The sequence below is a fragment of the Triplophysa rosa genome, linkage group LG11 (genome assembly GCF_024868665.1).
Source record: "Triplophysa rosa linkage group LG11, Trosa_1v2, whole genome shotgun sequence".
In the NCBI taxonomy this organism is placed as follows: domain Eukaryota; kingdom Metazoa; phylum Chordata; class Actinopteri; order Cypriniformes; family Nemacheilidae; genus Triplophysa; species Triplophysa rosa.
Genome location: NC_079900.1, coordinates 9,465,114 through 9,477,928, shown reverse-complemented (window position 1 = coordinate 9,477,928; position 12,815 = coordinate 9,465,114). Strand labels below are relative to the sequence as shown.

The 12,815-nt window shown below is 40.0% G+C and overlaps 1 protein-coding gene across 1 annotated transcript; it reads right to left on the bottom strand.

Annotated features, from left to right (window-relative positions):
• Positions 1 to 97: 97 nt before the first annotated feature.
• Positions 98 to 12,470, bottom strand: dnajc7 (DnaJ (Hsp40) homolog, subfamily C, member 7). Its single transcript, XM_057346111.1, is given in 15 exon segments — positions 98 to 1,611; positions 1,849 to 1,911; positions 2,143 to 2,292; positions 2,531 to 2,677; positions 2,786 to 2,859; positions 2,948 to 3,039; positions 4,295 to 4,459; positions 5,890 to 6,043; positions 6,350 to 6,468; positions 6,555 to 6,629; positions 6,721 to 6,834; positions 7,303 to 7,427; positions 7,861 to 7,949; positions 12,305 to 12,399; positions 12,402 to 12,470. Coding segments are annotated over 15 exon segments (1,569 nt in total). The 3' UTR covers positions 98 to 1,573.
• Between the last annotated feature and the right edge of the window lie 345 nt (positions 12,471 to 12,815).

Sequence of the window (12,815 nt, the reverse complement as noted above, 5' to 3'; positions counted from 1 at the left end):
TTGAATTAGTTTAGCATTTTAAAAAATATATAAAAAATATGGCCTTTTGTCAAAATCGTTTTTGTGTATTAAAGAGATACAGGGAGTAAACATCCGGTGAAGGGGAAACAAAGAGGCTTACTTTATTTACATGGCTTTAAAAACGGTCCATAGTCAAGACTGTTCTTGCAGAGTGAGCAATGTAAGCATGGACATGTCTTTTCAATACACCGGAGAGCTTTCAAAATAAAGGTAATCCAGAACAAAGGCTCAATCATTACACGTGGCTACACAGTAAACTGTCATGCCAAATACAGCACGAGAATGTTCCATGTTCGAAGAACATTAAAGGCTTTAGTTGAAATGGTAGAGATCACCGAACATGGCTCACTGACCGCACCTGAAATTTACACACATCCATATTACACACACACTGTGGAAATTAAGCCACATATAACCAGATCAAATTAGTACTCTTAACTGAGAAATGAATTCAAGATTTTTGTCACTGGGGTTAAATCATGGGAGTGCTGATCCTGGTGTATTTAAAGATCATCCATCCGTCCAAAGCTCACGTCAGCAAATTTACAATAAATATACATATCAAAAAAGTGAATGTATCTCCGTTAAAAAAAGTCAAAGTATCAACACAAAAGAAACACTTACATTCCAGTAAAATGTACAACGCAGCGAGGGGTTGAATGGCAACATTTAACAAATGAACTTTACAGAGAAGGGTGTGGCCAACAGGTGCTCGAATGCCAAAACTCCACCCTTCTCTCGCTTAACCTTTGTATGCAGTAGTCAAACTATTCATTTGTGTGCCCGAATCAATGAAACAGAACAGGGAACAACGAACCAGCATTATTATTCTTATGAGCCTCAGCATGACGCGCTGCATTTACATAGTAATTGTTTGCTGAAGTCTTTAAGTAAATTGTTTTACAATGTTGCATAAATATAATCTGTTGAATTATTACTTTATACAGGTTTTAACAATCCACATGTCTCTAGCAGTAATCATTTCCTGTATTACTCCATGGTTTTAACCAACATGCTTTGGATACAGATGGACCAGTTTGTGATCAGTAAGCTTGAGGGATTGAGTGAGAGTAAAATGAGATCTGAGTCTTCTCAGAATGCTCAAAATACTCAGTTTTAAGAAGAAACGATGGATTTGTCGAAGACAGGTTTGCACCTTAATAAAACACTTCACCTACACTCACCCCGCCCCACCCCACCCAACAAATCATCTTATTTTGTGGTCAAGGCTTTTCAAAACAAATATATTGGCATCTTCATTTCTTTTGAATGTGGAAAAAGGGGTTAATTTTGGATGATACAGTGTTAAAAAAAAAACAGTTTTACAAGGGCCAAAACAGACACAGTGCATCATGTTTGTCTGGTACAGAATGGTTATGCCCCTGCCGTTGCTGTCTTTGTGCAAAAGCAGTAAAACAAGTCAATGGCACAGATGCAGTCGAACTGTGGGGCCGAAGGCCTGTTGCACCAGAGAGCAGGGATGAAGATGAGTAAACCGGTTTCTGGGGGATTCGGTTGTGGAACTACTGCATACATACTGGAAGTTGCCAAGTTAACCAAACTGGAAGAAGAAATTCCCAGGTCCAGATGCTGCAAGAAAGACAAAAAAGAAAAATTACACTGAAGAAATGTATTAAACATAGTAATAAAAAATGCTGTGAACTTTGTGAAGCCATGCACGTTTAAATAAGTGAGGTAATGTACAGTCAGCTCAACCTGTTATTTCGCAATAAAGGTCAGCTGACTGTACACTATCCCTTGTGCGGTGTTAATGTGAATAAAGGATGATTGAATAAAAAATAAGAATTGTTGCCTTACATGAATTACCTTCAAAGCTAAAGCCACCAGGACTTCCAAAGAATGCTTTGAAGATGTTGTTGGCATCAAGGTCTGGAAGAGACGCACAGAAAGACAGATGATTGATTACCGGATTAAAATGATTAATTAGATGTTGACTATATTTATTATTATTATCTGTACACAGGCTTACGTAGTACAAAATTACATCTGCAAACCCGAATTACAGTAAAAAACCTGTATCATCAATCTAGGCAAAGCCTTAATACAGGGTGAAATGCTGTTCTGAATGTATGAGAAACTGAATGTGTGCAGTAAACAAACCCATGTTCATGTCATCATCCTCCAGATCATGACCGCTGTCATAGCGAGATTTCTTCTTGGGGTCGGACAGCACGGTAAAGGCCTCCCCAACCTCCTTAAACTTCTTCTCCTCCTCCTTCTGCACCTCAGCACTCGCTCCGCTGTGTCGGTCTGTAAAAAGCAGACATCGTTCTAGTGAACCATGCGTCAGACACACCTATGAACTGACATGTTCGTGACATCATCGTGCATTATGTCAGCCTTCAAGATGAATGTTACGGGAATGTGAGGACATGAATCATGACTGATTCATGAACGAAAATAAGTTTTTGACTTGTCAACAAAGCCAAAAGGACAAAGCACCAAAATTACAATTTTAGAAACACTGCTGATAAACGCTATTTCTGACCTGGATGGTGCATAAGGGCACGTTTACGGTAAGCCTTCTTGATTGCATCTTCTGTGGCATTTTTATCCACCCCTAGAACTTTGTAATAATCTTTCCTCTTGCTTTTCTTCAGCTCTAACTGAGCGTTCTTCAACAGGTTCTTGTGTTCTGCAACACACCGCAGATGAAAGATTTGACACATTAAAATGTTCCAGGTTCAATATGATGTTATTAGACACAGAGATATGAATAGAATGTGTCGGGTGTATTACGCACCTTTAGTCTTTTCTGTTTGATAAACCTTCTCATAGTCTCTGACGGCCTCTTCATACTGCTCCGTGTCCATGTAACTAAGGTAACAAGCATCCCATGGTTTAACACTTCGACCAAAGACAAATGATTCTTGAATCATATGTACCGTGTGTAATGCACACTTACCACTGGGCTCTTCTCAAATAAGCCTTAATATAGGACTCGTCCAGTTTAATAGCCTTTGTACAGTCTTCAATGGCCTGATCCAGTTTATGTAACTGAAGACACATGTGAGAGAGCAAGACATCATGCAAAAGTGCCAAATGACAAAAATAAGATATTAACACATCAGTTTCAGAACTACCGCGGTTACATCCCAAACTTACTCTATACACGTACACTATGTACATCTGGTGAATAAAGTATAGGTGCAGATGTAAATAGGGATAAAACTTATCTACACTATCCACCAAATAGTGTAAGGGTAAACTCTGCTTCGTCTTCCCTATCATTACCAACACAGGAGCCCCTCAGGGAAGTACTATCTCCCCAGTTTTATTCACTCTCTATACAAATGAATGTATGGGTATATCATCTGATGTTTTCACAGTTAAATATGCAGATGATACAGCAATTGTTGGTTTGATCACTGAAGATGAAGTGGAGTATGGTAGATGTGTGGATGAGTTTGTTGATTGGAGTCAATCCAGTGTCCTTCAGTTAAACACCAGTAAAACCAACCAGATATTTGATTTCAGAACAGGCGGTGATACATACCAACATATAACTGTCAATGGTGAGCGCATTGAAGTAGTAGATGAATACAAATATTTGGGGACAGTAATTGATGCAAAATTGACATGGGGTGCAAATACAGGGGCCATTTATAAGAAAGTGCTGCAATGATTATACTGTATTTCATGCGTAAGCTTCGGCAGTTTGGTGTGGATACACATATACTGGTTCTTTTCTATCGCTCATTGTGGAGAGTATTTCGACTTCATTGCTTGGTATTTTTCATTGTCTGTAGTAAATAAAAACAAATTGAATAAGATTGTAAATATGGCAAGTAAATTGCAGGATTGCAACAACAACATGCTATGACAATATTATGTGAATCTCAGGTCGGGAGGAAAAGCCATATAATTCTCTTTATGGTGAATACGAGTTGTTACCATATGGTCGAAGATGTAGGGTACCGTTGCTACAGACTGCCCGTGCACAAAGATCTTTTATATTCTCCAGTATAGCCTTGTTAAATAAATCTCTGTGATGCCACAGGTGTCTCTGTACTCCTGTGTGATTTTGCTGTTGTGAATGGGATGTTTGGTGTTTAATGTTGGTTGTATTTGTAATGTGTTGTTATATGTTAGCCTGTAGTTGACAATTGTTGTTGTTGACTGCAGGGCAACACAGATACACGATTTTTCGAGAGGACAACTAACAATTATGTTTCTTTATCTACCATGACATAATTAAACATGAATTACTGTAAATACAGAAATCCAACATATTTGAAACCTTGCATCTAACCTTGGATCCAACAGTGGCTCGGTTGCAGTAGAGCTTAGCGTTGGTTTTAATGTTGTTTGGGTCGATGGTCAGGGCTTCAGAGTAGAGGTTATAAGCTTCTTCATAGCTGCCCTCTTTAAACGCCTTGTTCCCTTCTTCTTTCTTTGCCTTCAGAGCTTTAGCATTCTATAAAAGAGAAGCAATCAGTCAGAAAAATTAAAATTACACTGTATAAAAAAACTGAAATAAAAAAGCCTGTATAATCTATTTATATACAGAAAGTGTCAAATCTGCTAAGGGGTAGTTAACGGAAAGTCATATAAAAATGTATTGTCTTTTAAAAGGAAAAATGAAACATTTCATCAAACTTTGATTACTGCTTTTATCTTTTAAACAACTAATGCCAAGTTCACGCTACATGATTTAAAGCCCGATTTGCAAGACGTTGAGCTCGCCGACAGGTCGGGCTGTGATCGGGGGCAAAACAGCGTACGATTAATGTTTGCCAATTATGTAGTGTGAACGCGCCACTGATGCCTCGCAGACGTCAGACAAATATCTAGCATGATAAATATCTGGAGCTGTCGTCTGACTCGACATCATGTGATGTCAAGTGACGCGACGAGCCACAGCCAATGACAGCAAGCCATGGGTTGAGGTCACCAGAACTGCCCCTGTATGCTGATCCATTCTTTCACCCATATCCTTTGTTTTTTCCTTTTTCTAGGTTTTTACGAGCGGATCATCAAGCAAACAGCTTGAAGCGCAAATTTCTTTCCGACGTCCATTTTCACATAAACAATTCCCGCATTGCATGTTTTCCATTCCACTTCTCGCATTTTATCTTGACAAAATGTGGTTCGGGGACCGGATTGAGTCGCTGGGTGACAGAATTGTTCACAGCTCGTGTAGTGTGTCACATCCTGTTGCAGATCATTTACGTAGTGTGAACAGGTTAACAACTTAAAGACTCCAGACTTCACAGAGAGCAAGTCATGTTGTCTGAACAGCTCAGCGATCGGCCGACGTTTAAAGTTGTGTAATGTGAACTTTGCTTAAGATAGCGCTCAAGATCATCCAGGAAATGCATGCACTCCCTGGACCTCGGCTGCTCGTAAATGTATTGTGCGTGTTCATTTTTGACAGAAGTCGGCGTTGTAATATTCAATTTACGTTGATTTGAAAACAGATTGATCATGAATTTTTTTCTTAGTTGGCAAGTATTCAGTGAAGAGATTAATGCCATAAATCTGCTATTTTGATATTTTTAGCTTTAATATTCTAACCATAAGCCAGCTTTTAACATTTAGAGGTGATTCAGACGTGACGTGTTTGATTTTTGGGTAATTATAAAATGCTTTTTTACTTTCTTGACAGAATTACGTTATTTTTGGAAATAATGCTCATATATGTATATGCAATAAAGTTACTCAAAGATGGACACGGTTGTGACATTCAGCCATCACAAATTGGTTTTGATGCACCAAGTTGTTTTGGCCCCTTTAAATTTAAACCCATGAAAATACACTTGCTATTTAAACAGTGTGAAATCTAGTACATTTTGTTCCATCTACCCTTAGCAGATCTTCATTCTCTTTATATTTGTTCAATCTTACTCTGCAGGCTAGACGGGCTTTTTCATGGTCTGGTGCCATGCGGAGTGCTTGAATGAAGAACTGCACAGCTTTATCGATACAATCTTCATAGTACAGACATAATCCCCGCACATACAGGGCATCACCGTTTGTGGAGTCCATCCGCAAAATGTCACTAAAGGTAAAGAGCAAGAGTGAGACGTATATGGATTTTTCATTGGTCAATACTGATCAAAGAACAGTGGTCAAAAGCTAAAATATTACTAAAATGTAAAAGTTCCAGGCAGTTATACCAACAAAGTAACCAATAATGCATAAACAATTACTTGGCTATACTAATAAAGCCAATAACAACTGAGTTTCCTTATATAGAAGAGAAAATTAACAATACTGACATTTACTATCGATTATGTTCAAATGGAATACATATAAGTAGAATTTTGGTTGAGTAACAGTTCCCATAATAGTGTGGCGCGGTTACCTAGCAACAGATTGGGCCTCTGGATAACGTCCTAGCAGTGCCAGACATTCAGCTTTAAGCACCTTGAACCTGTGACATGCAGATGCAGACTCCAGTGCCCGATCCATACAGAAAACCACCTGCACAGAGACAAACAGTTGCAAGTCCGATCTGTACAGATCTGTCTGATCTTCAGATCGTTTTTATGGGTCTTGAAGATACTCACCATCCTAAAGTCTCGCTTTTCAAAGCTAATCTCAGCCATTCGCTCGAACTCCAGGATGGATTCTGCATTCTTCATCTGCAACAGACACGGGAGGTCAATCGGATGTTTTTCAAGAATTTACAGGCAATTATTCATGCCTGCCATAGTTTATTTATGCTATCTGTACCTCCTGTTGGGCCTGGCTGTTGTCTGGTTCCAGGTCTAGAATCTTCTGGAAGCAGCGGCCGGCGGCCATTGCGTTGCCGAGCAGCAGGTGGCATTTGCCCTCACGCATGTGACCCTGCGGATCAAAACGATCATGAGCGACTGACACAAACGCCTAAAAAAAAATGTGTGATTACGAAGATCCGTGATTTCACTTCCAACATCAATAATAAACAAATCCAGATGTATAAGATGGCTGGCACCAGGCATGGGTACAGTCAGAGAATCAATGCTGCAAGTGGAGGCATGTTTTAAAAACACTACAGCTAGCTTTTGTCCTGCGATGCAAATGTTGTGGTAATGCAGGTCTCATTGCACAGAGATATTTTACCCTGATTACAAGGTGTGCAGAATCTAGCATGTCACCCATGCAAATTTAGGTCGAACAAAGAATAAGACAAGCTGGACCCCTTCAGTTGTATTTGGAAGACAACATTTCAGAACAGGTGCACTACTTTGACGCTAGAGACAATTTTATAAAAAGGTGGTGTTTTTTTGTCATTTGTAACATCAAAAGTACTTGATCATTCGCTTGAGGTCTAACCTTCATGAAGGTGTTGTCTAGTCGCACGGCCAGCTGGGAGTCCTCCAATGCCTCTCTGTAGCGGCTCAGCATCATCAATGTGGCTGCACGGTTGCCATAGTAGCTGACATTTTTTGGACACAGGTCTGGTAAAAGGACATAAACAAAAGGTGACAACAGACGTAATGCCACACAGATGTAAAAAGAAAAGAGGAACTCTGGGAAGAACGCAGAAAGCCTTTTATTAATGGTTATTTTTATCACTGCCGGAATAGAAAAAGGTCACCAAAACCTTTTTAAAGCATGGTCACCGTGACAAAAGCTTATTTTAGATACTTCAAGAAAACTCTGTAGGGAAAGGGTGCTCTGGAGCGAAAATTTCTCCAACATGACTATTCAATTTCTCAGGGCAATATATGATTCAGAGGATCGTAGGAACAAACCAGTGACAAAGGAAATCCAAAAGACTTCTATAGAGAGGCAGAGATAGAGCGCAAACCAGACAGAAAGATTGTGTGGGAAGGGACAGAAAGGCACAAACTACATCAACAGTCTAACAGACTTTTAAGGGGTTCTTACCGATGGCTTTGGTGTAGAAGTTGAATGCTTCAGCATAGTCCTTCTTGACATAGTAGGCATTACCCTGTTCTTTAAAGCCTTCAGCTTCCCTACAGATTCATAACACAAACACACAAAAATGATACATCTCGATATAGAAGAACAGAAACATCGTGAAAAAGTTTACATGTGACAAGGCTCAAAAATCAAACTAAAGAGACAGTTCAACCAAAAACTAAATCTGTCATCATTTACTCACTCTCGAGTTGGTACAAATCTGTATACATTTCTTTGTTCTTATGACGCTCTGAACAGTTCTTGGCCACCATTACCTACCATAGTAGGAAAATGACAATGGTAGTAAGTACCCCAGAACTGTTTGCGTTCCTACATTCTTCAAAATATATTTTGTGCTCTTCAGATCAAAAAGAAATTTGTCCTACTATGGTAGTCTTTCTTCCAAAGATGCCTACCTTTTGGAACAGCTCTAACATCTGGAACCTGCCTGCCTACCGTGCCTCAAAATGCTGCCTACGTACGGTTTGGATCAGAGAACTTGAATCAAACGCTGCTCCCACACACAACTACCTTCTGTGCTAGTTCACATATGGCACAACATCTTTTTTATGTCTTCACAAAAATAGCCCATAGCCTGTAGATTAGAAGATGTTGCTAGACTGCAGTTCTGCATGTGCAGCTCATATTTCAAAACTCCAAATCATCCCACTCAAGAACTGGACCCACAACTCAGGAAGAAACCGTGTCTACATAGGTGTAAACAATTTTCCAACACACAACATGTCCGTTAAGGTGTCTGGGGGAAGGGTATACCGGCAGTACAGGCTGCTAAACATAGAACGTTCACTACCACCAGTGCGGGTCAAATTTAAAACAACCATACGTACTGTAACTCCACCACACACATGTGGATCAGAAGACAGCTCGCAGACATACAGGGTCATTTGGGATTGTGTATTGTGGGAAACAACGAAGGGCAGCAAATGTTTAGAAAGTGACAGCCAAGCGTCCCATTATTAACTTTAGTCATTTATTATTTTCATCATGTTATCTATTTATTCATTCATTCGTTATCATTTTACATGGAAACACATGTACCAACCAAGATGCACATGGCAAAAAATTACATGAAAATAGAATGACATTACAACAAAAGTAGAACGGGCCAACTTCAACTCTGAGGGTTCTGGGTATAACAAGATTTTGGGTAATGAGTAAAACTACAGCACTGATTCTGATTGGCCGATCAAAGCATCCTGCAGTCCCCAGATTCACATTGTTTTCAGTAACTTCTAAACAATATGCTGTTTCCCCAGTCTCAAAAGCCTTTGTCCCACAAAATAAGCTGAGGTAGATGAGATACCAACATTATATAGCATGAAAAACCTTTAAATTGTTATACAATGTCCACCATGTTGATGTTAAGCTACAAGCCAGTATGCAAAATACATGTTCTGCATGTCTTTTATTTACTGTAATACATTCGTGTTATATGAGCCATAAAAAAAAACATACTGGACATCCACTACACAAACCTGAAAATTCTCACATTCAGTCACAGTTAAGGCATGTCAGGATCAGCAACTCTGCATGATCCAGTTTTATTCCACAACACAGCCACTGAGGTCATCACACAAACTCCTATTAAAGGTCTCGAAATCCCGCCTAAAGTCAAGAGGAGACTGTGCCTTTTCGGTTGCAGCACCCCATCTCTGGAAAGACCTGCCACTGGAAATCAGATGTTGTGCATCACTAGATCATTTTAAAGTACTTTTAAGAGGACATCTACTTGCTTGGGCATTTGGTGTGAGTTTGTTTTAAATGAACCGAACCCAGTTCACTTAAAGGGATACTTCAGGAAAGAAACAAAATTTCCCCATATTTTACTCACCCCTCAAGGCATCCTCACTGAATATGACTTTCTTCTTGGAAAATAATGCAGTGCAGTTGAAGTTATAATACCACGAATCATTTTACTTCCAAGCGGTAGAATGGGATTGAATGGTGGTCAATTTTTTGAAGCTCAAAAAAGTGCATCCAGCGATCAAAGAACTGCTCGACACGGCTCTGTGGTCTTAACAAAGGTCTTCTGAAGCGAATCGATGCATTTGTTTAAAAGAAATATCCATATTGACAGCGCTATTAACGTTAACGTCTAGCTTCCGTATTTTTGCGTGTGATCTTATTGCGCTTCACCAAATAAATTAAAGCGGTCATATGACACAGCTAAAACAATTATTATTGTTTGTTTTAGATGTAATGCAATGTGAATACACAATTTAAGGTTGAAAAACGCTGTACTTCCACATACCGTGCATGTTTGTATTAGGGCTGCACGATATAGCGAAAAATTATCGTTACCTTGATAATAGTATGCGATATCCATATCGCAGAGAGTTGCGATAAATTAAATTTGTTTCATGTGTCAATCATTTGTGTGTTGCATGCTTAGATTGTCCAAATTGGACCAATCAGAAGGGGCATTACTATCTTTATACCCGCCAAGTAGGTGCTATTATACTATTGGCTAGATCGCAGGCCCAAAGGTGAACCTAGCAGCTCAAAGCAGAGAGCGGAGAATAAATATGGCAGGAATAGAGACGAGCGAGGAAAATGACGGCGCCTGCTGCACTATATTAAGTGCACTATGGGCAGCATAATATTATTTAAGTATGCAGATGCACTACAGCTCCCCCTAGTGTCTTCTATAGAGATGTGCAATAATTGCGATGATCTGAAACCATCGTGATGAGACGATTATTTAATAATCGTGACAGCCCTAGCGAACACAACCGTATTAAGGACTCAAATACAGGATTGACAACAGTATTCTGGTGCTGTATGAACGTGGCCTTGGATTGTTCACATATACACGCTGAACTGCTCCGAGAGCGTTTGGAGGGCTCAAACAAACTAGGTGTGAAACACCCTTAGTGCTTTGTCATGTTGTTTTATGCCGTCTTAATTTTGGTCATTCTATTTTATATGTTGTCTTTCTGGAAAGCACTTTGGTCAACATGAGTTGTTTTTATATATGCTATATAAATAAACAAACAAACAAATAAATATCACACGGCTGGTGATGGCGTCTTTATCTCTGGAACATTCCCCATCTGTGTGGTTATGCAAATATAGAATTTTGCTCAGTTCTATGCAATGACGTCACACACACCCTCCTTAGAGTGAAGAAGGCTGGTTTGTTCTGATGGGAACGGGATTTGAATGGTGTGAATCACACAGAGAGCAGGTAAATGAGTCATGACCTGACACAGATTGTCTAGATCAATGTCCAGCCTGAAGATGTTTCTATGAGTTATACTAATTATGCCTAAATTACACACATTTACAGTATTTAGTTCCTGTTGGTGTTAGTGGCGCAAAGGTCATGGGTTTCAATCCCAGGGAACAAGCAAACTGATAAAACGTATACACCGCCTGCCCTGAAAGTCACTTTGTTTAAATGCGCGTGTAAATAAAGACACAGGGGTATTTTGGCATAGAGCGAGTCTGTAACATTACAGTAGTGTGAGTGACAGGTAATACAGTAATTAAACTTTACACGAGGTGAGAAAAGTCAAGTCAGACACGCGGGTCACATCCTCGCGAGTCCGTTTACAGTTCGGTAACCGGACGCGACGAGTCAACGTGGATGAACGTTTTACGTCATGTACTCGCCTACAGAAACTGAATATAAACTGAAAGTTCCAGAAGGGGACTACACAACCAAATAGTTAACTCAGTTTTACATATTGCCCATGCGTTAAAAGGGGAACCCCTCACTCGAATGACATCTAATTTTGACGCTTTACGTTTTCCATAGCTTGCAAGTATTACAAATACCTGCCCCACTTTAGAGGTAGCGGTCCCAAATACAAGATATATAGGCGACCAACCCTAACAGCACGTCATTTCCCCTATAGACCATTTCTCTTTATGCGTGTGCGCGCGCTACATTGTAGTCACTGCGCATTCGTATCAAGCGAAACGATACCAATGTTTCTATTCCTCGGCGCAACAAAGCATCACCGGTGTGAAACCGGATGGTTCGGTTGTCACGCGCGTATATGGAACCGTATCACGTCTATGAACTAAGCGCGCTGATGTCACACTTCAACCTAATTCTCACCATAAAACTGTGTCACGGCAAACAGCACAGCTGTCGTAAGAGCACGAGGCACGACACCCTTGAACATCACATTATAAGGTCAGCGCTAACGTAATGTGTATACGAATAAAAACCATGTTCACCGAAAGGCACCTCAGTAGCAAATAAACGGCTGCATGGCACACTAGGCCATCGACACCCCTTGATTTTCAAGTTATGCGGCAATCACCATACCGAGGGTCCTTAGACGTTCATAAGACCATTTGGAGCTTCCCTAAAACGCAGCTGGGATACGGGTGGGTCAGTCGGTTTAAGATTAAGGTGCTTTCTGTTTTCAGTTACCTCTCTAACTCCTCGTCACTGGTTACGTCCATCTCTTGATCCACGGAGGAGTCGTAGTCAACAGTCGCCATTTTGCTGTAGAGAGGCGGAGGATGAGAAACGAGGCATGTGAGCCTTTCATACTGCCCTCAGCTCCGCCTTCCGCGGGCGTGCGCAACATGCCCATTTTAGGTTAACGGATGCGAGACCCTACAAAAGAGTGTGCAGAAAGACTATGCAGTTTAAACTAAACCATATTTTATAGTTAAATTAAACCTTCCAGTTAATTACACGTTCATATCGCTATGAATACTACCGTTTTAATACAATGCGACAGTATTATTTTTACATTAAGTAATGTTAATATGCATCATGGCAGCAAATTATTTGTGTATTTTATAACGTCCCTGTTTTTTTAATAGTTTCTCTAATGTTGTGTTAAATGCATTTTCTGTCATGCTTGTTTATTTACTGCTTTTTATGTCTCTACTGTTTGTGCTATTTTTTCGGTAAAGCTGCTTTGCAACTATGC